Source organism: Anolis sagrei, chromosome 5, assembly GCF_037176765.1.
Source record: "Anolis sagrei isolate rAnoSag1 chromosome 5, rAnoSag1.mat, whole genome shotgun sequence".
NCBI lineage: Eukaryota > Metazoa > Chordata > Lepidosauria > Squamata > Dactyloidae > Anolis > Anolis sagrei.
Genome location: NC_090025.1, coordinates 155,285,294 through 155,313,199, shown reverse-complemented (window position 1 = coordinate 155,313,199; position 27,906 = coordinate 155,285,294). Strand labels below are relative to the sequence as shown.

Below are 27,906 nucleotides of genomic sequence, written 5' to 3'. Positions count from 1 at the left end.
TAACCCCTCCTTCCAATTTGGCATGACACAAGATTGCAGTCCGTTTGAGAAAAAAGGTGCCAAGTCACAACTAGTGAAAGGTTGGTGTTTTTCTTCCTGGCAAGGTGAATTCAGGAATAACAGGTAGCATCAAGACTCTCATGCTTGTGGGAGATCCACTCACAGTCTAATACTTAGACCAATAAACCACTGGCAATGCAGGGTCCTCTCCACAGATCTGAGCACAATTTAGAGCTGTGCAATTTCCTGAGGCAGCAATACCACCAATCTTGTAGTTCATACTAAGAGGGCAAGTGACCCAGGACAGATGTCTATACAAAAATGTAGTGTGACAGTGATCAGTATGTGGTTCCTTCACTGCTATTAAAACATGCCGCCCTTCCCAAGCAGCAACTAAGAACACTCATGTGGGACCAGGCAAAGGCCAATAGAATCCAGTATTCTGTTCATACACTGACTAATCAGATAACCATGGAAAGTCCATAGAGGGTATGGACTTCTCATAGCAATTTGTATTGAGTGGCCTAGTGTTTCTGATACTAAAGATAAATATATGTTGAATATCCTTTATCTGAGGGTGAATTGACCGCCTGTGCTCCTTCCATTTTTATCAGTTTTATACTAATTTATGCAATGCTTTTGATCTATATAAATAAAAATGTAATGTTAGTTTGTGGGATTAACATATCTCAAAAACCACTGGACAAATTGACACGAAATTTGGACACAATGCATTGATCATGCCAACGAGTGACCATCACTCATAAAACCACTGAAAAACACAACGGCAGGGACTTAAAAAGCCCCCAAAAAAGCAAAAAGACACTACAGCGCATGTGCAAAACCACTTCCCCTGGCCAACAAAACTCACAATAGCATATCCATACTCTCTTTTGGACTACAGCTTGCAGCATCCCCTAGACCAGGCCCTTTAGGAGAGGAGGGTGATCAAAATGCACTTCTTCCAAGATGCAAGCTTTCTTCTCCTTGGATTTCTTTGAGAGCATCCCAATCCCTGCATATTTCCAATTTCCTATTCCTGGACTGCAACTCCCAGCAGTCCTCCAGATAGATAAGATAGATAGATTAGATATAGATAGGTAGGTAGGTAGATTGATCAGGAGGACTGCTGGGAGTTGCAGTCCAAGAATAGGTAGAGAAGGAAGAAAGAGGAAGGGAAAGAAAAGGAGGGAAGGAAGGGAAGACAAAGAGAAGGAAGTAAGGAAGGAGAAAGAGAGGGAGGGAAGGATGGAGAGAAAGAATGCAAGAGAGAAAGAGGGAGGGAAAGTTGGCCACAGCAATGCGTGGCAGGTACAGCTAGTCTATATAAATAAAAATGTAATGTTTGTTTGTGAGATTAACAGAACTCAAAAACCACTGGACGAATTGACACCAAATTTGGCCACAAGACATCTAATAACCCAATGTATGTCCTTCACTAAAAAAATGATTTTGTCATTTGGGACTTGTAATTGCTGGGATTTATAATTCCCCTACAATTAAAGAGCATTCTGAACCCCACCAACAATAGAATTGGACCAAACTTGGCACACAGTTCTCCATGACCAACAGAACATACTGGAAGGGTTTGGTGGGCAGTGTCCTTTGGCTTTGAAGTTGTAGTTCACCTACAGCTAGAGATCACTGTGGACTCAAACATGGATCTGTAGAGTTTGGATCTGGACCAAACTCTACCCGAATACTCAATATGCCCAAATGTGAACACTGGTAGAGTTTGGGGAAAATAGAATCTTGACATTCGGGAGTAGTTGCTGGGATTTATAGTTCACCTACAATCACAGAACATTCTGAACCCCACCAACGATAGAATTGGGCCAAAGCTCCCACACAGAACCCCCATGTGGGCCACAGCAACGCGTGGCAGGGGACGGCTAGTACGACATAAATGAACTGTCTTGAGTCATTACTATGTAATTCCGGGACTTGCAGTTTGATGAGGCACCAGCACTCTTTGGCAGAGAAGGTGAAGAAGCTTATAGAACCAATTGTATATGTTTTATCCCGCTTAAGCGGCTGAGGGGGAAAAGGAAGGGGCCTGAGGCTGTTAGGAATGGTGGGAGTCGAAGGCCAAAACACCTGGAGGGAGGGCTCAAGTTGGCCCAGGCCCGTTATAAAAGGTCACAGGCAATCCCTATGAGGTGTAGAAGGCTCCCCTCGCCCACGGGAGGGAGGGAGGGAGGGAGAGGGGAAGGGCAGCACGGGGAGGGAGAGGCCCTGACGACGCTGCTGCTGCTGCTGTTGCTGCCAAGGGGGCGGTTGCTGAGGAGAAGGAGGAGGCGGAGGCGGCCTAGGCCCCGGAGGCGTCCAAGATGGCGGCGGCGAGCGAGCGAGCGGAGGAGGCAGCGGCGGCGGCGAGGGTGCTGAGGGAAACGACGACGGCTGCTGCTGCTGCTGCTGCTGCGCGAGGAGGTATGAGGAGACCGAGGGGAGACCAAAGGGAGCGCCTTCCCTCAAGCAGGAGGGAGAGGCCCGTGGCGCCGCCGCCTCGGGAGGGCTTCCCCGTGCTGCCCTTCCGCTCCCGAGATTTTTGTTTTGGCGCTCTTCGCAGAAAGCGCCGGGATTTCCTCTCAGGCGAGGCGAACTCCCCTCTTTCTTTCCTCAGTCCTGAACGAGGAAGGGCTCCTTCTTCCTTCCCTCCCTCCCTCCCCACAAAGCGAGCGGGTTTCTTCTCCCCATGGATGCTCTGGGACCTCATCTCTCCCTCCCTCCTTTGAAGTGAAGTTGGGGCAAGGAAGCAGCTTGTTGTTACTATTATTATTTCCACACAAGTCTCTCAAAGGGAGGGCTCACGTGGAAGGCTGCTCTCCTTCATCGTCGGCCTCCATATATCCATGAGGTTGTTGGATAGCAGGATGGACGTGTTTTAAAAGTTCTCCCTCAAAAGGTGCCTTGATGAAGTTGGAAAAGGGTTTCTTGTGGAGTTGGGTTTGTGATCAAGAGGTGGGATCCCAGCCTCACAAAAAGGGAGGGAGGGAGGCACTTGTTGCTTCTGGAGCAAGTTTGACTGAGGAAGGTTGAAGTTCCTGGGAGGAATTATTACGCTGGGGGCCCTTCCACACAGCCCTCTATCCCAGAATATCGAGGCAGAAAACCCCACAATATCAGCTTTGAACTGGGTTATCTAAGGGCCCTTCCACACAGCTCTCTATCCCACAATATCAAGGCAGAAAATCCCACATTATCTGCTTTGAATTGGTTTATCTAAGGGTCCTTCCACACAGCCCTCTATCCCAGAATATCTAGGCAGAAAACCCCACACTATCTGCTTTGAACTGGGTTATCTAAGGGCCCTTCCACACAGCCCTCTATCCCAGAATATTGAGGCAAAAAATCCCACATTATCTGCTTTGAATTGGGTTATCTAAGGGCCCTTCCACACAACCCTCTATCCCAGAATATCAAGGCAGAAAATCCCACATTATCTGCTTTGATTTGGGTTATCTAAGGGCCCTTCCACACAGCCCTCTATCCCAGAATATTGAGGCAGAAAACCCCACAATATCTGCTTTGAACTGGGTTATCTAAGGGCCCTTCCACTCAGCCCTCTATCCCAGAATATCGAGGCAGAAACCCCACATTGTCTGCTTTGAATTGGGTTATCTAAAGGCCCTTCCACACAGCTCTCTGTCCCAGAATATCAAGGGAGAATATCCCACAATATCTGCTTTGAACTGAAATATATGGCAGTGTGGATTCAGACGAATCAGGGCCCTTCCATACAGTCCTATATCCCAGAATATCAAGGGAGAAAATCCCACATCTGCTTTGATGTGGGTTATCTGAGTCCACACTCAGATAATGTGGGATTTCCTGCTGTGATATTCTGGGATATAGAGCTGTGTGTAAGGGCCCCAGGGCAACACTCCTTTTGCTGCTTGAAGCCCCTTCCACACAGCTGAATAAAATCCCACATCTGCTTTGAACTGGAATATATGCAGTGTGGACTCAGATAACCCATTTCAAAGCAGATATTGTGGGGTTATCCAAGGGTCCTTCCAAACAGGCCCTACCTCCCAGGATCTGATCCCAGGTTTTCTGCTTTAAACTGGATTATGAGTCCACACTGCCAGATAATCTGGGATAAACAGAAAACCAGGGATCAGATCCTGGGATATAGGGCCTGTCTGGGGGCCCTTCTGCACAGCCATATAACCCAGAATATCAAGGCAGAAAATCCCACAATATTTGCTTTGAACTGAGTTATTAGAGTCCACACTGCCATATATTCCAGCTGAAAGCAGATAATGTGGGATTTTATTCAGCTGTGTGGAAGAGGCCTCAGGCATCAAAAGGAGTGTTGGCTGGGGCCCTTCCACACAGCCCTGTATCCAAGAATATCAAGACAGGAAATCCCACATTATCTGAGTGTGGACTCAGATAACCCAGTTCAAAACAGATAATGTGGGGTTTATTCAGCTGTGTGGAAGGGGCTAGAAGGGTCCGAAGAAACTAGAACTGATGCAGTCTATCCAATGCAATGCTCTGTATCAGCACTCCAAATAACTCCAGCACCATGTCTGAAAACCAAGGCACCAAGAAAATATTGGTTGTGCTGTGTAATCAATATATACATCAGGTTATCAGTTATTCAGTGTATTTGTATCTCTTGATTGGGACACAAATCCGCTCACAACATTTACATTTCTTTTAAAAAACCACCCCGTACAAATGTTAAAACAGAATTAAATGACCGGTCATTTTAAAATCTCTTAAACATTTGGAATAATAAAATATCATACACCACTTCCTCTGAAAATATACCTTCCCCATCCCCTTAGTTATTTTGGATGTTGACATCTGCTTATTCCTAACCGATTGACCTTTATGATAAACAGATTGCTGACATACATATACTGGAAAAATAAGAAAAGTATGGCTTCTTACTGTTTCTTAAATATCCCAGTAAATGTATTTAATGATCATAGCACCTGCAGGTTGTGTTCCCAAATTGCTTGCAACTAAAAGCCACTGAAATAAATGTGCCTCACAACAAGTAAATGTGTCTAGGACCAAAAGAGCCACTGGCCAAAATGATTACACAGGAGATATTTCTCAAATGTGTGAATTTTGAGGTGGTTGGATATGTTTATTTTCTAATATCGGGGAGTTCTGGGGATAAGCAGCCAAGTGCAGCCTTCAGGCCCCACACTTGAATTCTTTTGTTGTGTTTGAGTAACTGACAATGAGGCAAACCCATTCCTTGGGGTTCCTGTGCATAAATCTCATTGAGGGAATTTCAAAAGGTATGGGGGGAAGAAATCTATCAGACAATGTGGCCTAGCAGCTTTGCTAATAGGTCAGCAAGGAGCTGCAATTAAATGTAAATGGGAATGGAACAAAACAGTATATTTTAAAAGCGAGGCCATTATTTCTAGCAGTTGAATGCATTCTCTATATTCACAGAAAATAAAACAGAATTTACATATTATATGGAGAAGGGCAACACAAACTATATCTTATTGAGAGGCAATTTTTTTATTATCTTGTGTTGTCGAAGGCTTTTGGTTATGTTCTTTGAGAAAGGCAGATAATAATTTAAATTATTGTGGCAGGTAGGACCTTTATGATCTGAGGAAGTAGTGAGGATCAGTTGGAGTGTGTTCAAGAAAAGCTTTTGGATGTAAAATACCTACGAAGCTGGTCAATAGCAAGTTTAAGCTGAAATGTTTGTTTGTTTTGCGGAACTGCAACAAATATTTAGGGGGGACCCAAAGGGGAATACTTAAAGTCCCATTAAATCTCACCACGTACGGTGGTCACTGAATATTGAGTGAGGTAGACTGGAAAACCACAAAGAGGAATAGAATTCAATGTTTTGAATCCTGGGCACGAAATATTCCATACTTCAACATTTTGTTACAGGCTGTACTTCTTCCTTTATGCCATTATCACACATAAGCATGTAGCATTACAGCCCATTTAGAGTTCAGAAATAAGGTTATTTGGTGGGATGTGCAGAGGATAATTTGAATAATTTTGAGACATGATGTCCCATCATATTATTACTATTATATTTATTTATACCCCGCTTTATCTCTCCCAAAGGAGACTCAAAGAGGCTTAACATAAAAGCATTAGCATACAATTTAAAATATACAAATATGAAAACATTAAAACAGAATTAAATATAAATGGTATTTTAAAAATCACAGTTAAAAATCATTAAAACATATTCAAAGATAAAAACCACAGCACCCCATGAATTTATCTTTAAAACCTTCTTCATATGCCTTAGTCTGCCACAGGAAAGATATCAAGGAGAGGGTCATTCTGGCTTCACTAGGCAGAGAGTTCCAGAGTCAAGGCACAGCCACCAAGAAGGCCCATTTCTCCTTCCCATCAATCGAGCTTGAGGTGGAGGTGGGACCGAGAGAAGAGCCTCTCCTGAAGATCTCAGGATCTGGGCAAGTTTATAAAAGGTCAGCCAAATAACCTGGACCGTCTAGGAGTCAGACTTTAAGGGTCATAAACAGCATGTCCAGAAACAAACTGGCAGCCAGTGGAGCTGATGCAACAGGGGGTGTTGTCTGCTCCCTGTAGCCAGTCCCAGTTAGCAATCTGGCTGCAATCTTTGGACCAGCTGAAGTTTCTGAGAACTCTTCAGAGGCAGGCACACGTAAAGCGCATTACAGTAATCCAGACGGGATGTAACTAAGACATGTACCACCGTGGCCAGATCTGTCTTCTCAAAGGGATGGGCATAGTTGGCACACAAATTTTAATTGTGCAAAGGCCCTCCTGGCCACCACTGACACCTGGGCCTCCAGGTTCAGTGTCAAATCCAGGAGGACCCCTAAACTGCAAACCTGTGTATTCAGGGAGAGTGTAACCCCCATCCAGCATGGGCTAGATCCCTATTCCCTGATCTACCTTCAGACTGACCAGATGTATCTCTGTCTTGTCAGGATTTAGTTTCAATTTGTTTGCCCTCATCCAGTTCATTACTGATGACAGGCACTGGTTTAGGGTCAGGACGGCTTCCTTGGTATTAAAAACACTGGACTCCCAAGTTAGAATCCCTCAGACTGCAGGGTGTTGCTGTTTTTAAGGAAAAGCTCTGGTAAAATCTTACGAAACTTGTAAGAATTGGTTCTGTTTGTTAGATAGAAAACCCAAGGAGTTTTTGCTACTTCTCACCGTTTAATAGGCAAGAAAATATTGTTAGGAATTATTTTCCAGAATCAGTGGTTGTTAAATGTATAGATGACCTCTAGGTATGGCTTTCATTTAATGAAAAAATGAATGGAGTATTAATAGATACATTTTAAGCTGAGCTATACTCTCGCTCTCTTCAGTACATTTCAAAACAAAATGCTAAAATCCATATAATACTTTTATTACTCCATCTCAAAGGTCATGAAATGCATTTCCGGCTTGAGTTTATGTTCTTTGCCTAGATAAAGCAAAATGGGCTAAGCGTGGAAGAAAGCAGCTCATATTAAAGTGGCTCTCTACATTGCGATAAATCTATGATAGCCACTGGGCTATCTTGTGCCAGAAATGTTCTTAATTGTACTCTAGTTTTATCCCACTCTTCATTTTATGTTTTTACCCCAGCCTTCATTCAGGAAGAGATCACACTGCTGGACATAATTCCAGTGCTCTTTTTCTTTGAATTAAAAAAAAAACCTTGTGAGGTAGTCAGGGAATGATTGGAGCATGGTCATTCAGTGAGCATCATGGCTGGGTGGGGGATTTGTACTTTGATGCAATGACTTTGCTCTGCCAGTGTTTCTCTCCTTTTGATTGATTTCTTAGTGTTTGTTGGGCGTTGTAACTGTATTTCTTCCTTGCAGACCTGCAAACCTTCCTTCATATAAATACATAGTTTCTTTGGTTGTACAATCTTATTTCTGTTAGCAGAGCCTCTGAAGAAGAAGTTTCTTTTTCAAAATTTCTTTTTGACATTAGTCAAGCTTCTTTTTCCCCGTCTTGCTTGATGATTTCAGCAGCATTGAGAAAATGGTGAAGGAGGGCTGAGAAACACAAGGTATCAGGTTGTAACAGTATGTCTTTAGTAAACAGTGTCATAAAGTGTAATCTGGAAAAATGGGATTAGGCTGTAGTTGAACCTACAGTGGCATAAGAAAAGTTGAGCTGATGAAAGTCATTCCTGTATGTATTTTGGAAGAAACCTTTAAGCAGGCTGTGGTGTGTTCAAATTGTTTTTGTTTACTAATGCAAGGCTTCTGTTTACCAATGCAAGCTAACACATGTGCAAATGGTTAGTTTTGAATAAAATGTTATTGAAACATGCTGAACACCCCCATCCCCCTGTTGTTGTTTTTTTGTTTTGTTTTTTTCAGTGCAGGAAACTTATCCTTTCTGTTATATTGCTACCTTTGTTACCAAATTCTCTGTTAAAGAAGTACTGCTGTGCCGAAAAACACACCTGATTTCTTAATGAAGTCATACCTGTATTAGATCTGGAATTTTGCTGATTTTCTTGTTAATTCTCTAGTTAGATTTTCTTCCCAACTAAGTGATCTAGATGTTAGTATTTCCGATTGTCTTGAGTTTTCATAAAACAATAAAAAAAACCCACATGAATACTTCGAATTATATTATGTGAATAGTGTTGGGGTCCAAATCCCCTCTCAGCCAGGAAAATCATTTGGATGACCTTGGGAAACTCATACCCTCAGCCTGAGTGGAAGACAAGGGCAAACCCCCTTTGAACAAATTCTGCCAAGAAATCCCTGTTTATGTTTGGTTCTGTTTAGTTAGCACATTTTTTATTTACATTTTGCCTTTCATATTGAAATGGAAGTCAACATTTTGTATTTTAATTAATTTTTACATTTTATAAAAAAGTTTAAGATTCCATTCATCTTTCCTTTAATAGATTTTTTTATCAATTCTTGTTCTGAGAAGATATAGAATTATACTGTTAACAAATACCTTCTAATCTTGCTCTATGTGTAAAATAGTTTAAAATATTGATGTATACTAATTGGAACTAGAATTGTCTTGGCAGTTGCCCAGCACTAATTTAGTGATTTTCCTTGTAAGACATGTTAAAATCCAGTTGTTTGTTACTAAATTTTAACTAATTACAGCACTTGGTTTATGTGGATTTCCTGGTAATTAGAAGAAAAAGATGAAATGAACACTTTCTTGCTCTTTCATGTGTTCAAAGACAAGGTGACTGGGAAAAGGATCAGGAGGGGCGAAATAATGTAAAGCCAGACTATTTAACTCAAGGATCTTGAAACTACGTTTGATCTACAGGGTTCCAAAGAGTGGGGTAGTCATTTTTTATTTTGTAAAGAGTGGGGTATTCTCATTCTCAGTTGAAGATATTTTTTCTTAAGTGTAGAGAACACATTTTATCACATTACTAACTAGTAGTTTTGTTCCCTCTTTGCACGTTTTCTGGATCAAATGCATTTCCTATGAGAGAAGTAAAGAATGTGTGGCTCCTTATTTAACAAAAAAGATTTCTAGAGAATGAGACAAGGTGTAAGAGGCTAAGAAAATTGTGGGAGAACCTCTTCTTTATACTACATTAATTTGGGGATTACTCAATGAAATTGACAAATGACAGAGAAAAAATATTTTATATAATGCATAATGAATGTGTAAAATTACTTTTATAAGATGTAGTGATAATTAATTGCTTAAGTGGTTTAAAAATTATTTTAGGCCCATAGACAAAAAGCCTATTAACAGGTATTACCATTATAATTAACTTGCACCTCCGGATTCAGACTATGATATTTCTGAGCAATAAATACTGGAGCCAGGCAATACAGAAAAGTTGTTCTATATGTGGTCTGATCGATGATTCTTGGAAGCATGTGCTACTCTTCTTTTGGGAATGGATTACACCTAACTTGAACATAACATAATCATGTTTATCAATGCCAGAAGTAATCTTCTGAAATTCTTGGCAGCCTGTGCAGCTTCCGGATGATCTTAGGGCAATTAGACCCACTGCTGTGGTTTGCTCCAGACTAAAGTTCGTGTTTGCCCATGTTCATGTATGGGCAATATCCTAAACTTAGGTTACATCCATGCATTTTTTGATCATGGAAACCCACTATGTGACCTTGGGTGAGCCACACTCTCTCAACCTCAGAGGAAGTTCTCCTGATAGTGGTAGTTCATGGTCACATTACTGTGCTAATGCTTAAAATGAATATAATTACAGTAGACTCTTAATATGTGCTGCAGTTTGGTTCCAGGCTTCCCATGGATATCAGAATCCTTGGATGCTCAGGTCCCATTATAATGGCATGGTAAAATGATGGGGTTTTTTTTATATACAATGGTAGAATCAAGATAGCTTTTGGGGTTTAAAAAATACTTTTAAAGCTGCGGATGGTTAAATCCACAGATTTATTTATTTATTTATTTCCTGTATTTATTCCCCGCCCTTCTTCCCCACCCCGGGAGGCTGGCCTTAATAAGAAAATTAATGTATTGTGTTTTGAAAAGTGTGACACAGGCAAGAAATAAAACAGTTTTGTTTTTTTGCTTTCAGGTCACAATGCAAGAACTAGAAAACTGGTTTCTGTAGAATTTTGACAGCATTGAAGTATTAACAATGGATAAGTGTAAGCATGTAGGACGTCTTCGACTTGCCCAAGATCATTCCATTGTGAACCCTCAGAAATGGCATTGCATGGTCTGCAATACTACAGAATCTGTATGGGCCTGCCTCAGTTGCTCGCATGTTGCTTGTGGAAGATATATTGAAGAACATGCACTAAAGCACTTTCAAGAAAGTAATCATCCAGTGGCATTGGAAGTGAATGAGTTGTATGTTTTCTGCTATCTTTGTGATGACTATGTCCTTAATGATAATGCAACTGGTGACCTAAAACTCTTGCGAAGTACATTAAGTGCAATCAAGAGTCAAAATTATGACTGTACTACTCGCAGTGGCAGGACTTTGCGATCGATGGGCTCAAGTGATGACCTTTCACATAATAATGCGCAAGCTGTGCTTCGTAATCAAGACCGTATGTTCACAGCTCTGTGGCACAGGAGACATGCATTAATGGGCAAAGTGTTTAGATCTTGGTTTGAACTGACACCAAATGGGAAAAGAGTTCTGGAAGAAGAGAAGCTAAGGGAAGAGGCAGAAGAAAGACGAATTAATGCTAGGAAGAGAAGAGAAGAGCGAAAGCGGCAGTTGAAGGAAGAAATGGAAAAAATGCCTCCAAGGAAGAGCTTTCGTTTGCAGAATCAAAATAGAAAATCCTCAACAATTCCACGCTGTGCACTAAAAATGTCACAAAATGTAGACTCTCCTGTAGAGCTGAAAATAACAGCTACCTCAGATGAAGTAAAATTAAAAAAAATTAATGACTCTCCAATGAAAAGAAGGCCTACTATGACTCCTGGTGTAACAGGATTGCGAAACTTGGGAAATACGTGCTATATGAATTCTATTCTTCAGGTATTGAGTCACTTGCTCATATTTCGGGAATGTTTTTTAAAGCTTGATTTGAACCAAACTCAAGAGTTGTTAGCAGCTGCAGCTAATGGCAAAACAAGATCATCTTCTAAGCATCCTCCATCTCCTGGCTCTATTTTTCATTTGAACAAAAGCCATATTAAAGGCAAGGCATCTTATGTAAGGCGAACTAGTGTGTCATCCGGCTTAAGTGGGGGAGCATCAAACAGTAGAAATATGGAACTTATTCAACCAAAGGAGCCAAGCTCAAAGTACATCTCTCTTTGTCATGAGCTGCATACTTTGTTTCAAGTGATGTGGTCTGGCAAGTGGGCTTTGGTGTCTCCTTTTGCCATGCTCCATTCAGTATGGAGACTAATCCCAGCCTTTCGTGGCTATGCCCAACAAGATGCTCAGGAATTTCTTTGTGAACTTTTGGATAAAGTACAGCAAGAACTGGAGACAGCTCGGACAAAATGCCCAGCCCTCATTCCCACTTCTCAAAGGAAACTCATTAAGCAGGTTCTGAACGTGGTTAATACCATTTTTCACGGGCAGCTTTTAAGTCAGGTATGGTGAGTGAAATAATGTAAAAGATTGAAGTGAATTAATAATTGTGAGCAAATGAATTAGAAGTACTTAAGGCATGGAGGTTTTATGTGGATCCTTTGGCAGTTTTTGGCACCCACAAGATCCCACCTTTAAAAAATGTTAAAAATACCGTACCATACCACCACCGCCCCCCACCCCCCAAACATACACATACCCATTCGGCAGGGTCTTGCCCTCTCAGACTGTGTTTAGATCCTGGGTAGCCCTTTATTTAATAAGGAAGAAAACGAGAAGGTTTCCTGAAAACTTTTATTCAAAAAGTTTTTTTAAATTGCCCATAAGGGAATTTAAAAGATTCAATAGATAGACTGGAGGCGTGGTAGTGAAGGTGCAAACTTCCAAGGTCCCGCAGGGGAACAATGTAGTCTCTCAAGCTCTGGTAGAAACCTCCACAAATCAATTTAAAGAGTAAGTTAGAGGAAATTCAATACGCTGTAAGACTATCTTTATAAGCTGAACATACTCATTTCCCTGTATCTAATAAGGTGGTCCACCTCAGTCATAGCTGGGGAGCAAGTAGCCTTTAGTTTGCATTCACCCCCTACCTATTTTTGAACACAACATATCTTCTTGTACTTCCAGCTAAAATGTTTTATTTGGAAAGCCAAAATGAGAACAGAATTGTTCTCCTATAATGGATGTACAGACCTTCAGTCCCTTCCAGTTTCATTTTTTTGCCACTGGGTAGTAGTCCCATGTTGAATCCTTTTCATAGTGATCTAAATTTTGAACTGGCTGTTAATGAAGGACTCCCCATGGTCTTTCCTGCTACCATGATCCTCTTAACAGTGTTCTCAGCCTGTGAGTCCCCAAGTGTTTTGGCCTACAACTCCCAGAAATTCCAATCAGCTTACCAGCTGTTAGGATTTCTGGGAATTGAAGGCCAAACTATCTGGGGACCCACAGGTTGAGAAACACTTGCTTAAAATGTAAGATATGCCTCCATACCATCCTATCTGTGACTTAATATTGTTGGAGAAGCCCCTTCTCTGAGTCCCAATATTAGACAAAAAGCACTACGCATTTACAGAAGACAGATCTGTGATGTTCTATTTTATTGATCTCCCATACACCCACTATGCTCACCTGTACTTTAGGTAAAGGCAGCTAAAGGTTTTCCCCTGACATTAAGTCCAGTCATGTCTGACTCTGGGGGTTGGTGCTCATCTCCATTTTTAAGTCAAAGAGCCAGCGTTGTCCATCGACACCTCCAAGGTAATGTGGCCGGCATAACTACATGGAACGCCGTTACCTTCCTGTCGGAGCGGTACCTACTGTATTTATCTACTCACATTTGCATGTTTTCAGGCTGCTAGGTTGGCAGAAGCTAGGGCTAACAGTGGGAGCTCATGCCGCTCCCCGGATTTCAACCTGTGACCTTTCGGTCAGCAAGTTCAGCAGCTCTGCAGTTTAACCCACTGCACCACTGGGGGCTCCTCATCTGTACTTATTTAATTTTTTTTAATCAGTTAATCCATAGATGGAGAAGTAGAAGCTAAAATGGATTAAAACAATAAAAGAAAATTATGATAATGAACAGGTAAAATCGGCACAAAACAACTTCCTTAACCTGGTTTCCTCAAAAGGGCAGATAAATTAAAATTTTAAATGTCTGTTTATCAGTAAATTTGAGGCTTTATGCTTTAAATCAGTCTTTTCTGTAATTAAATGGACATCATAGCTTAACTCTTTATAACTTTAAAAATAGTAAATTAACAAGAATGAGAATGACATATGAAAAAGTGTGTTCTCAAGGCAAAGGTAATTAACAAAGTTTTATTTTCAAGACTGCAGATATTATATTGGATGCTAGAGACAAGATTATAGACAGGAATATCTACGCCATTCTTTGGAATGGCATTATCATGTGACATGAGCGATAAGTGATGAGCGTGGTTTAGAATTGTAAAATAATATCTTCTGAAGCTTATGTCCTGTGCTTCAGTGAGTGGCAGTTTACTACTAGCAGGCTAGACTAGACTACCTTTCCTTCCTAGGTAAGATCTAAACATTACTTGTTTTCAGTACTGATAAAAGTAAGGAACATAATCAGGCAATTGTACTGTATTCAGAGGAGAAAAGATAAACTCCAAATCTTCAGTATTACAACACTACACAACTTAGTTCAGCCTGTTGTGATTTGAGACACATACCAGAGTAACTGAGAGCTGGAACAGGAGGGGATTTTCAGGTCAAAGCTGACTTAAATTTCCATCACTGAATTGGGATGTTTGTATAATGCATGCCAGCAAACTAAGGAGCTGCAGCTGTTGTAGCATTTCTGTTTCTTACTCAGTAAAATCTCTTCACTTTATTCATCTACCCGATAGGAAAGTGTGTTTTTCTTATTACAATTTCTTGATACACCCTTCTTAACTACAATTTATTTGATCACCTTCCTAGCATTTTTATCCAGAAATGGCAAGATTGATTAAAATGATTTCAAGGCATTTTATCCAGTTTGTGTGCTCCAGAATATCTCCACTGACTTTGATATTCTGGAATAAACCATTTGTGATCTATGTATTAAAACAACACTCAATTTGTCCTGGCATTCTGAATTCTACATTATGGTAATACTATTTGAAGCACCTATGTACTTATCATTATGGTAGTTCAAGCAATATATACGTTTAATCACCAGATAACATTTTTGAAGTAGATCTCCTTACTTTTGAAATATATACCCTTGGGCTCCTCCTGATAGACATGAGAAAGATTTCTTTACATAGCCATTTACAAGACATCCTGCCTTACTAGTATAGTAAGTAGTGTCCTGAATTGATAAACTTCCTGAAGTCCAGAAGTACCCGAACAGGGGAGTACAGATAGCAGGGTTACTGTATTTTTATAGACCCACAATGTCTTTCAACTTATGTCGGATTCCCAATGGTGGCTGTTGCATTTGACTCATGTCCCTTGTGAGCCACACAGGGATACCGCAGAAATCATACAGAGACTTTATAACCTTGAACTAACAACACCATTATAAGAAAACAGCATTGTCAGCCTGTAAGCAAACCACAAACCTGACATACATGTATAAAAAAGAGTTACAAGAGCTTGTCAGATTATATTGTTCCTAGCGTTGGTGCATATTACACACTTTTCTGGATAGCTACACTATAGATTGGTGACAGGATTATTTTATGGCACCTAGGAAGTACTTGTGCGTGGCAGCTGGCCATGAGCCGAGCCATCTGTGCCTTAGTATCTTGTCCTGCAAATGAGATTATTTTTGTGCTGTCAAAGGCTGTCATGGCTGGAATCACTGGGCTGCTGTGACTTTTCTGGTTGTATGGTTGTGTTCCAGAAGCATTCTCTCCTCCATAGGAGAGAATGCTTCTGGAACATGGTCATAGAGCCCAGAAAACTCACAGCAACCCAGAGATTATTTTTCTCCAAGGTGCTGTAGGTCTCTCTCCCCCTTTCCTCACACATTATTGTAGCATGACGAAAAGATATCAACCCATATAAAAGTGTATGATACAAATACTATTATTTTTGAGAAGGATTAGGTCCTTGCAGGATGACAAGCATTTGTGGTTATTTTTTGCACACCAGTGATAATGTGTAGATTGAACAAGATTTTGCCAGCTGATCTGGCAAGCAGGCTTTCCTCCACTGGCAATGTACTTCACTTTCAGTATCAGAGTAACATGGTTAGAAAACTAGGCTAAGAGTTCCATAATATATTTACATTCAAGTACCTTAGTTTTTTATTCAGAATTGTGAAATCATATGAATACTTCTCATTTGTAATGAAACGGTTGACTTATAGTAATGGCTACTGTGCTATGAAATACACTGTTAATGTTTCATTATATAGCATTATTTATCTTCCTCTGGAAAACCTTAAGTTTGTATAAATTCAATTTAAGGTAAGAACATTTTGCTATATTAACGGATTACCCAAATAGCATAAAATGTATTGACCACTCCTAAGTGCTCCATGATTGAAAACACCTTGAATGTAAACAACAACAAAAACTGGAGAAGCCTTAAGAAAAAGTGGTAGCCAAGCATGTTTTCAAGTCTCTTTTCCTCCCAACCAACTTCAAACGGTGTTGTCCTAAGCATAGAATAGGGAAGAGTGTTGCTATTGGAGGAAAAGCAGGATATAAACGTTACATGATGTATTGAAAGGTGTCAGAATGGCAAGTTGAAGATTCCGTTGTAATTATTGTTTACCTTGACAGGTAACATGTCTTGCTTGTGATAATAAATCAAATACTATTGAACCCTTCTGGGATCTCTCACTGGAATTTCCTGAAAGATACCACTGCAATGGGAAGGAGACAACCTGTCAGTATCCATGCATGTTGACTGAAATGTTGGCCAAGTTTACAGAAACAGAAGCCTTGGAAGGGAAGATATATGCCTGTGATCAGTGCAACAGTGAGTAAATGCAGTATGTACTCATGCATCAGACTTATACATAATCTGTGAATTAACTTTAGTTAAGCGAATTTCATTTTTCATCAGGATAATGTCTTAAGAAGCGGTTGTGAATATTACTTTGGAATTGCACCATAAGTAATCTTTGTTTCAAGAAAAAAAGTCTGTCAAAATGTATAACTTTGTTTGGCTATGAAGTCCAGTTGTATTTTGAATGTTTTATTAATTGAAGTAGTATTTGCAGGATTGTTCCAAAATGAATACCTGCTAAATTGACTCTTTACCCAGGATTTTCCTAAATTGCTGTTAGTTTGCTCTATTGAGAATTTGAACGAGGGATTTTTTTCCTTTTCATGTAACAGCAAAGCGAAGAAAGTTTTCATCTAAACCCGTTATACTTTCAGAAGCACAAAAACAGCTTATGGTATGCCAGCTACCTCAAGTTCTGCGGTTACACCTTAAGCGGTTCAGGTAAGGCAATAAATTATTTCTTAGTACATTAAGAGAACAAAGGGATTAAAGCCCAATCTCATTGAATGTTTTGAAGATCTGTATACAGGCAGTCCCCAAGTTACGAACAAGATATGTTCTGTAGGTTTGTTCTTAATCTGAACTTGTATGTACATTGGAACAGTTACATTTTTTAAAGTGTGACTCCAGCTAAATGTGTATATATATATATTTCAGCTTTGAATAACATAGGGAAGGGTTAACACCTCTGGTATTTGTCTGTGCCCTTGTTCAGAAAATTTCACCTCATTCTCTATCCCTGTGTAAATGGATTTTATCAGGCTGTTGTGGAAACAAGGATTGGTGATAAAGCTTCAGTGGAAACACCTTTTTCCCACGATTACTCTTCCAGGACTAAATTTCTCTTCAGAGGCATAGATTTCTCTTATTTCCTGTTGTTTCATCCCCATTCTTAACTATGAGTCATTTGTAAGTCATATGTTTGTAACTTGAGGACTGCCTGTATTTAGTTAGGATGAGATTCCAGCAAAAAAGTGCCATTCTACCTAGATCCTGTGTCCATTATCTGTACTGCTCAATATATACACACTATGCAGTAATGTATTAAAGAATTATGACAGTCTTAGAACAGATAATGGAGTGCATACAACATGGTATCATGAAATTCATTCTTTGGTAGGACTGTATGCTTTGGATGTGAATTGATGTGCTAAATGAATAATGGTTAGATGGATAGTAGGCATAAAACTGTGTACTTGAGGTTAGTCCCAAGGAAGGGGTGAAAATAGCTGTAACCAGTAGATGCAAGTGTGGTGCCATTTGATGACATACCAATAGGAAAATTATGATCTCTCACATCAGATATCTGAAAAACAACGGTGTAATGGGATATCTGGATTCAGAAAATGATAAACATAGAATCATAGAATCATAGAATCAAAGAGTTGGAAGAGACCTCATGGGCCATCCAGTCCAACCCCCTGCCAAGAAGCAGGAATATTGCATTCAAATCACCCCTGACAGATGGCCATCCAGCCTCTGTTTAAAAGCTTCCAAAGAAGGAGCCTCCACCACACTCCGGGGCAGAGAGTTCCACTGCTGAACGGCTCTCACAGTCAGGAAGTTCTTCCTCATGTTCAGATGGAATCTCCTCTCCTGTAGTTTGAAGCCATTGTTCCGCGTCCTAGTCTCCAAGGAAGCAGAAAACAAGCTTGCTCCCTCCTCCCTGTGGCTTCCTCTCACATATTTATACATGGCTATCATATCTCCTCTCAGCCTTCTCTTCTTCAGGCTAAACATGCCCAGTTCCCTAAGCCGCTCCTCATAGGGCTTGTTCTCCAGACCCTTGATCATTTTAGTCGCCCTCCTCTGGACACATTCCAGCTTGTCAATATCTCTCTTGAATTGTGGCGCCCAGAATTGGACACAATATTCCAGGTGTGGTCTAACCAAAGCAGAATAGAGGGGTAGCATTACTTCCTTAGATCTAGACACTATGCTCCTCTTGATGCAGGCCAAAATCCCATTGGCTTTTTTTGCCGCCACGTCACATTGTTGGCTCATGTTTAACTTGTTGTCCACGAGGACTCCAAGATCTTTTTCACATGTACTGCTCTCGAGCCAGGCGTCACCCATTCTGTATCTTTGCATTTCGTTTTTTCTGCCAAAGTGGAGTATCTTGCATTTGTCACTGTTGAACTTCATTTTGTTAGTTTTGGCCCATCTCTCTAATCTGTCAAGATCGTTTTGAATTCTGCTCCTGTCCTCTGGACTATTGGCTATCCCTCCCAATTTGGTGTCGTCTGCAAACTTGATGATCATGCCTTCTAGCCCTTCATCTAAGTCATTAATAAAGATGTTGAACAGGACCGGGCCCAGGACGGAACCCTGCGGCACTCCACTTGTCACTTCTTTCCAAGATGAAGAGGAAGCATTAGTGAGCACTCTCTGTGTTCGTCCACTTAACCAATTCCAGATCCACCTCACCGTAGTTTTGCCTAGCCCACATTGGACTAGTTTCCTTGCCAGAAGGTCATGGGGGACCTTGTCGAAGGCCTTACTGAAATCCAGGTACGCTACATCCACGGCATTCCCTGCATCTACCCAGCTTGTAGCTCTATCGAAGAAAGAGATCAGATTAGTCTGACATGACTTGTTTTTGATAAATCCATGTTGGCTATTAGCGATGACTGCATTTGTTTCTAAGTGTTTGCAGACCACTTCCTTAACAATCTTTTCCAGAATCTTGCCCGGTATCGACGTGAGGCTGACCGGACGGTAGTTGTTTGGGTCATCCTTTTTTCCCTTCTTGAAGATTGGGACCACATTGGCCCTCCTCCAATCTGCTGGAACTTCTCCCGTTCTCCAAGAACTCTCAAAGATGGTTGCCAATGGTTCCGAAATGACTTCCGCTAGTTCCTTCAATACTCTGGGGTGTAGTTGATCTGGCCCTGGGGACTTGAACTCATTAAGAGCGGCCAGGTATTCCTGAACGACTTCTTTCCCAATTTGGGGTTGGATGTCCTCCAAACCCTCATCCACTCCATCTTGCTGAGGTTGAAGACTCTCTTTTTGTGAGAAGACCGAGGCAAAGAAGGCATTAAGTAGTTCTGCCTTTTCCCTATCCCCTGTCAGCATTGCCCCATCTTCTCCTCGAAGAGGTCCTATCGCCTCCTTGTTTTTCCTTTTTCTACTGACATAAGAATAGAAGCCCTTTTTATTGTTTTTAATGTCCCTGGCAAGTCTGAGCTCGTTTTTTGCTTTAGCCTTGCGGACCTTTTCCCTACAGGTGTTGGCTATTTGTTTGAATTCTTCTTTGGTGATTTCTCCCTTTTTCCACTTCTTGTGCATGTCTCTTTTGTGTCTTAGCACAGTTAGAAGTTCTTTGGACATCCATTCTGGCTTCTTTGCACTTGTCCTATTTTTTCTCTTTGTTGGCACAGTTTGCAATTGCGCCTTGAGTATTTCACTCTTGAGAAATTCCCATCCATCCGTAACTCCCTTGTCTTTTAGTATCTGTGTCCACGGAATGCTGCTCAGCGTTTCCTTCATTTTTTGGAAATCAGCTCTCCTAAAGTCCAAAATGCGGGTTTGACTTGTCTTAGTTTCGGCCTTCCTTTGTACCTCAAATTGCAGGAGCACATGGTCACTTGCCCCTAAGGATCCTACCACTTCGACCGCGTCGATCAGGTCCTCCGCATTTGTTAAGATGAGATCAAGAGTAGTCAATCCCCTTGTTGCTTCTTCTACCTTCTGGACCATGAAATTGTCTGCAAGGCAAGCGAGGAATTTGTTGGACCTTGTACTCTTGGCCGAGTTTGTTTTCCAGCAAATATCGGGATAGTTGAAATCGCCCATGACTACTACATCTCTTCTCTGTGCCTGTTTGGTCAACTGTTGGCAGAAGACTTCATCAAGTTCTTCCTCCTGGCTTGGGGGTCTGTAGTAGACGCCTACAACGACATCTTTTTGAGTCCCAGTTCCCTTGATTCTTATCCAGATGATTTCAAGCTGGTTTCCCAGATTGCTGTCTTGAATCTCTTCTGTAGCATAAGAGTTTTTGACATATAAGGCTACTCCGCCTCCTCTCCCCTTTGTTCGGTTTCTGTGAAAGAGGTTATACCCCTCGATATCTACATTCCAGCGATAGGAGTCATCCCACCAGGTTTCAGTGATCCCTAGGAGAATAAGCTGAAAGAGCAAAATATGTGATCTGAAGCCAAGAAAGCCATTTTGTAAGGAATTGAGTAGTTGAAAGAGCTTCAGAAACTAGAAGGTTATAGACCAGAAAGATGAGATATTGTAAAATCACCAGCTTTTCCTATTCTTGAAATTCTTAGAAAAGTGACAGGTGAAATAGTTTCTCCCATGAAACTCTAAAATGAGTGGACAGCTAGATGGTCATGTGATAAGTACTCTGCTCTTCAGAGATGACATTTATTGCTAAAGATTTGAAGATGGCATCCAGGGTATTAAGGGTGCTTTATATTAAAATAGCATAAAGTGGCATTGTAACATATTTTCAAAGTAAAATGAGATATAAAAATTCATTTTGTCAGAAAAATGGCATTCTGATGAGTGGGATTGTGGACTGCAAAAAGCAGCTCTAGGACCATACTTTGTCCCATTCTGCTTGAAAGAAATTGAGAATAGTACAACAACCCCCTCCCCAACAAATCTGTAGAAGCATTACAGCAAGTTTTAATTTTGAAAAATGCTTTGAATCAATCGCTAAATTTATTATAAAGGGAGTGGTTGTGACCAAACCAAAAAAAACATGCTTCAGGCAATGTTCCTTGACCAGTAACAGGGCATAATGACATTTGGCAGGTAATGAAGGGAAGATGAGTAAATGACAGCTCTTTGCATGTTTCAAATGCTGTCAAATAGAAGATGATAGTTTAGACACAGGGTTAACAATACAGAACAGATTTCTTTTTAACCGTTATGAAAAACACCTCATCAGTAAGAACATAAATTATTTCCCTAAAGGATTGGTAGGTTAGACAGCCAATCTAGAGGGAATACTTTGCTTCTAATATCCTCCACTGAACACTGTGTTGTATAGTGGTCCTATAAAGCCCATTCTGATCCTAGCTCATGAGATTGTGGTTTCAAGCACATCCCTGAAGATTTTAAATCTTTGGTAACTTTTGAGAACGTTTTTATTAAGTTTACTTCTTTCCCTTACAAGATGGTCAGGACGCAATCACCGTGAGAAGATTGGTGTACATGTCACCTTCAACCAGATACTAAACATGGAGCCCTATTGCTGCAGAGAATCCCTGAAGTCCCTTGTTCCAGACTGCTTTCTCTATGACTTGTCTGCTGTGGTGATGCATCATGGAAAAGGATTTGGATCAGGACATTACACTGCCTATTGCTACAATTCAGATGGAGGTATAAACAAGGATTTTAAATGTGAAAACTGCCTTTAAGTTTGCCTCTGAGAGGCATTAGCTGTTTCATATTAATTTTAATTGCCCATAAAGCAGTCCTTCCAAATTCTTCAGACATGCTCAATCAGCAGATTTAATAAGATTGCAGCAAATGACAGCCCAGAGCGCTCCCTGCAACCCTCACCAAGCCATTTTACAAAAGTTTCCTCCATAATATATTGAAATACAGGCAATCCCTGAGTTACAAACACCTGACTTACACACAGCTCATAGTTAAGAGACAACAGGAAGTGAGAGAAATCTACCAATAGAAACGGAAATTCAGTCCTGAAACAGTTTTCATGGGAAAGGGTCTTTTCATGGGGAATGACAGCAAAACAAACACCACAGGTATGCTATCTAAAGATATCACTCTGTGTGTGTGTGTATTTGGCTGGAGTTACACTTAAAAATGTACCTGTTCTGTCTTGCTTATAAATTCAACTTAAGAAAAAACCTGTAGAAACCCATCTTGTTCATAACTTGGTGACTGCCTGTACAGTTATTTGTGAATAATCAAATTTATTTAAAAAAATCTGCAAATGTGGAAAGCCAAATGTACTTCTATCCCTGTGTAAAATGTTCTGAAACTATAATTGTGTCCTCTATTGTTATTTTATAATTTTAATTAAGAATAGAACAGTTTAACTTCACTGTCTACATTCCTTTTTTCTGTCTAGGATTCTGGGTACACTGCAATGATTCCAAGCTCAACATGTGCACTATGGAAGAAGTATGCAAGGCCCAGGCTTACATTTTGTTTTATACCCAGCGAGTTACTCAGGCAGTTAGGCCCTCTCCTGTATCAGGTCTTGACTCACCATCTGGAAGACAGCCAAATACTGAGGTTAACTGTTCCAGTGCAGGCAGTAACAGCTAATCCAAAGCAGAAAATTGAGGTGTCATTTGTACGTGAACTGAGACAAGTAAGTGCAGTATTGTACTAAATCTGTCTTGTGAAACATTGTGTTGCTAGCCTTTTGTACTTTGTAAAAAAATTCATTTGGGGGAAAATGTTTAGTATAATACTTTATATTGATGGTAGGTAACTTCCCAAGTTACTAGGATGTCTGTATAGCTATTTTTTTAAAAATGCCATTTGAATTTTAAAAATCTTACCTCAAGCTGTTTTTCAGCTTTTCTATATTTTGATGTAGGATACATAGATGAGGAATTTCAGTGAGCAATTTTTATGTTATGCTGGAATTTTTTATAAAAAAGTGCATTTTATACAATGTTCCTTGTGTTACCATTACCTATGTCTGAAGGAATCAGTCTTGCTTCCACAAAATTAAAACGTTTTGATAACAAATGATTACATTTTCTTTGTTTTTCTGTGAACTAATATCCTACAAATAGATGAAGTATAAATCTGCATACTGATCCTTTGTAAATTACATTGGTATATTCACACAATTACTGAGATACTGGGCAGAATAAACAGAAAAAGAATTTTATACTATCATCCCAGGTTTTGGTGGCTCAGCTCATCAGACTGCTGGACCAGATGAAATTTATGGGCAGAGCAAAGCGTTTAGTGCAAAGGTGAGTAGAAGTATCTAGAGCACAGGACTTTTAGCTCTTATTCATATTAGCTTTAAGCAGTCCAGTTGTGTGCCCATGGGTTCCATCTAATCCAGCAGTTGAAGAGTGGTTTTATTTCGTATCAAAAGCATTGCATAAATAAATTAGTATAAAACTGATAAAATAGAGGGAACGCAAGCGGCTAAATAATTTTAGACCAAAAATGGGCAACAGCCACCGCATTGTGTGTGGCTTTAAACAGTTCCTTCATCTGTGCACAAGGCAGCACATAGTGGGCAAGCATACAGATGCTGAGTTGTTTTACAACATTTTTAAAGAGATTGATGACAAGACATGATGCCCTGAGATAGAGACCAGAACTGAGACTATATCTGTGAACTTGAAGGCTCTATTCCCTGTTAGTCTCAAGATCCATGCAATTTCGGTGAAGGAATCATCATAGCATGTGGTACACATTTCTTTTTCAGTGGTGATAATCCTGACTTAATACTAAGTGCACTTTTTTCTATGCATATTGCATAATTTTATACACCACCCTTCCTTTTTCCAAATGCTTTGCATTTTCCATTCAATATGTACTGTTGTGTATACTACTTAAGGAATACCCATCCAAATCCTCATTTCACCACCAAGCTCACAATTCTAAATGTTATACAGATAAAACATAGGTTGGGGTTTGTGCTGTTCTTAGTTCCTTGAGAAGGATAAGGAGGAGAAGTCAGTACTTGCCAGTGAATTTATAAAACACTCTACTTCAATTCTCTTCTTCCTTGCAGTGAATAATCTTACTTCAGTTAATAGTAACAGCTAAACAAGATGGACATAATGCTGCATGAGGGATCAAATTCTGTTTTGTGGACTCCTCCCCTGCACAGTCCAGAAAAGCAGCCTGTACCGTAGTTCTTTAGTAGGATAGTAAGGCCAATGCTCCTATAGGGTTACATAAAATACAGACACTCAAGCCCCTGGATCCACTTTTAAGTTCCTTTGAGAGCAAAGAAAGCAATTGAGGACACTTTAGTTACTGGAATACAATCCAGCTGAGGTTCTTTAACTGAGCTTTTACCAACTTCCCACACACTTACTTTCAGTCAGAGAAATGTCATTACTTTGTAGTATTGAAGTTCCTGTAATCTGATTCAGTTTCTGAACATTTCAGTAACATTACTGACAATCAGATGTCATGTCTACAACAAGAATATTCCATTAAAAGCAAAATGCTTTTCCTCAGCCCTGCTGAGTTCATTCTTTTGCCCCGAGTGTGTCTTCCCAGGGTGATCAAGAGAAGAGAGGACACAGGGATGGAGAGAGTACTCCATCGAATTTCTGATGTTTTTTTTGTTTTGTTTTTTAACTGTCCAGTGTAGTGTGTCTCAAGCTATCTGGTTTGGGGGACCAACAATTATTTGTTTCCAATGTACCAGGCGCTAGTTCCATATCTATTCCAAGAGGCTACACTTGGTTTCTTTCCTTCCTGGACATTTGTAAAGGATGGCTCAGGGACCACAATTTTGAGTAGCATTTGTCTACTAAGAGAAAGTTCATTGTGCCCTTTATGGGACATTTTAACTATAGTTGTAAGAGACTTTATATTATTTAGGCTAAGAATGGGTGTGACTCAAAACTGGAAGATCTCAAAATAGCTTGAGTTCCAAACTTAGCAGTACTTCTCCCCGTGCTCTCTAAGGCACACAAAGCACTTTTGTTTATTTTAAGGGGAGTGTATACACTTTGCCTCCAATTGTTTGACCACCTTGAGAGCTGCGCCCCAAAATGAATGAACCGTAATAAGTATGCCACACATCAAGTCCTATACAAGATGAGATGTTTGTGTCAGTAGGTGGAGAAAAATCTAACCTTTTTTCAGTTAGTTTTAGCCACTTGCTGTAGCAAGATTTACATACTTCAAGCTATCTATTGATCTGTACCTGTACTATGAGTTAATTGTTTTTCTATTTGTTTGTTCTAGCAGTTTATAACCATAACATTGTGCATAATAGCTTGCATTTCTAGTACTTGCTTCTGCCTCATTCAGTCTTCCATGTTTAGACTGAGCAGCCCATTATATCACCATTTTGAAAACCAAATACAGGAAACCCATTGGAAACAAGTAATGACAAAAGGCTTTACGAAAAGTCTGTATGCTTCTCTTGAACAATTATTGTGCCAAGGATCCTTGAGCTTTTAAAACGTAGAATGTTTGTAATTGTATGTGTTAAATTTTTCTCTCAAGCCTGGCTGGTTTTAGTCTTTTATTGGCTTTTCCTTCTCCCTAAGCATGTTAAGAAAACATCAAATGTTCTCATGTAATCTCAATTTGAGAAACCTTTTTATGGTTTCCAAGATAAAGTTTTAAATACCTGATACATAAAAATAGTCATATTTCATTTCCAAAACATTGATGGGTCCTACTAGATTTTGGTAATGTTGAAGTATAATCTTAAAAGTATTGCAAATATGGTATTTATTTTTTGTCGTGTCAGGACAACCAGTCAAATTATATTACATTTCTAACAGAACAAAGCAAACAAACAGACAAAATACAAAATTTTTGAGTTTGGTAGTTGATTAAATGTCCTTTGACCAGTATCTGGCCACTTGGAGTGCTTCTGGTGTTGCTGCAAGAAGGTCCTCCATTGTGCATGTGGCAGGGCTCAGGTTGCATTGCAGCAGGTGGTCAGTGGTTGGCTCTGCATCTCGTGGTGCCAGAGCGCAGTTTGTTCAGCACCTTCCAAGTCACCCAGTCCTCTGTGTGCCCAGGCGGGAGTCTCTCATTTGGTATCAGCCATTGGTTGAGGTTCTGGGTTTGAGCCTGCCACTTTTGGACTCTCGCTTGCTGAGGTTCCAGCGAGTGTCTCTGTAGATCTTAGAAAACTATTTCTAGATTTAAGTCATTGACGTGCTGGCTGATACCCAAACAGGGGATGAGCTGGAGATGTCTCTGCCTTGGTTCTGTCACTATTGGCTGCTACTTCCCGGCGGATGTCAGGTGGTGCAATACCAGCTAAGCAGTGTAATTTCTCCAGTGGTGTAGGGCGCAGACACCCCGTGATAATGCGGCATGTCTCATTCAGAGCCACATCCACTGTTTTAGTGTGGTGAGATGTGTTCCACACTGGGCATGCATACTCAGCAGCAGAGTAGCACAGCGCAAGGACAGATGTCTTCACTGTATCTGATTGTGATCCCCAGGTTGTGCCAGTCAGCTTTTGTATGATATTGTTTCTGGCACCCACTTTTTGCTTGATGTTCAGGCAGTGCTTCTTGTAGGTAAGAGCATGGTCCAGGTTGACTCCCAGGTATTTGGGTGCGCTGCAATGCTCCAGTGGGATTCCTTCCCAGGTGATCTTCAGAGCTCGGGATGCTTCTCTGTTCTTGAGATGAAAGGCACATGTCTGTGTTTTAGATGGGTTAGGGATCAGCTGGTTTTCCCTGTAGTAGGCAGTAAGAGCACCTAGAGCTTCAGAAAGCTTCTGTTCTACCATCTCAAAGCTCCCTGCTTGAGCGGTAATGGCACGATCATCAGCATAGATGAAACTCTCTGTCCCTTCTGGCAGTGGCTGGTCATTTATGTAAATGTTGAACATGGATGGAGCAAGCACGCCCCCCTGAGGCAGGCCGTTCTTCTGTTTCCGCCATCTGCTTCTCTGGCCCTGGCACTCAACAAAAAAAGCTCCCGATTTGTAGCAGGTTTCCTATGAGGCGGGTGAGGTGATAGTCCTTTGTGATATTATACATTTTTCTCAGGAGGAGGCGGTGGTTCACAGTATCATAGGCTGCTGACAGGTCTATGAAGACAGCCCCTGTGATCTGCTGCCTTTCAAAGCCATCTTCTATGTGCTGAGTCAGGTTCAACACTTGCGATGTGCAGCTTTTGCCTTTTCTGAAGCCAGCTTGCTGTGGGATCAGACATGGGTCTATGGGTCTGTGGGATCAGACAGAGCACCGACTGCAAATATGGTAATCCAAAAATATTCATACAGAATCACTTAATGTTTCCTGCAGTTTCTACACTGCTTTACTAAAGCACATTCTAAAAAAAGGAGTACCTAATCAGGCTTCAGTAGGAGAAATGTGAATACTTGTAGTCATTTAAATTTGTCGTAACTAAAAGGTCTTGTAGTCTTTGAGGTTGATTAAGTTTATCACTGAATACATAGCAGAAGGATTAGCAGAAGACCAGTAATTCATGCAGAATGCCCAACGGCTTAACTCCATGCACTATTGGTTAAGGTAGATTTATTAGCAGTGCTATAAATCTAAGGAAGCAAATCTTCATACAATATAACAGGGTGAGGAACGTGGGCTGCCAATGGACTAAAAGCCCCATAAGTGTTAGACAGCACTACAAGTTGTAAGGTATAATCAGAATCGCGCCCCAACATATGGAAGGCCACATACTTCCCATCCTTCCACAAACTTCAAATGGCTTCCAAGATTAAGTAAATGCAATATCCTGTCATATGTTCAAGATAAAATTTAATAGGGACGTTTCCTCAACTAATACTTAAACAGGTA

The 27,906-nt window shown here is 40.5% G+C and overlaps 1 protein-coding gene across 3 annotated transcripts; it reads left to right on the top strand.

The window, feature by feature from the left end:
* Window positions 1–2,271: 2,271 nt before the first annotated feature.
* On the top strand, window positions 2,272–23,155 carry USP44 (ubiquitin specific peptidase 44). 3 transcript variants are annotated; one of them, XM_060777296.2, is made up of 6 exons: window positions 2,273–2,430; window positions 10,508–11,995; window positions 16,237–16,435; window positions 16,840–16,906; window positions 21,600–21,805; window positions 22,524–23,155. In XM_060777296.2, exons 2-6 carry the CDS (start codon window positions 10,571–10,573, stop codon window positions 22,721–22,723), a joined length of 2,097 nt encoding a protein of 698 aa, XP_060633279.2. In that variant the 5' UTR covers window positions 2,273–2,430; window positions 10,508–10,570; the 3' UTR covers window positions 22,724–23,155. The 3 variants fall into 3 exon arrangements, with proteins under 3 accessions (XP_067325232.1, XP_060633279.2, XP_060633278.2); XM_060777295.2 differs by having other exon boundaries at window positions 2,274–2,430; window positions 16,798–16,906; XM_067469131.1 differs by lacking the exon at window positions 21,600–21,805 and having other exon boundaries at window positions 2,272–2,430; window positions 16,798–16,906; window positions 22,524–22,610.
* Window positions 23,156–27,906: the final 4,751 nt, after the last annotated feature.

Coding starts and splice junctions, on each gene's coding strand:
- USP44 (XM_060777295.2), top strand. CDS start 10,571: ATGGATAAGTGTAAGCATGTAGGACGTCTTCGACTTGCCCAAGATCAT. Junction 11,996..16,236: donor ACGGGCAGCTTTTAAGTCAG/GTATGGTGAGTG, acceptor TTACCTTGACAG/GTAACATGTCTTGCTTGTGA. Junction 21,806..22,523: donor TTGCTACAATTCAGATGGAG/GTATAAACAAGG, acceptor TTTTCTGTCTAG/GATTCTGGGTACACTGCAAT.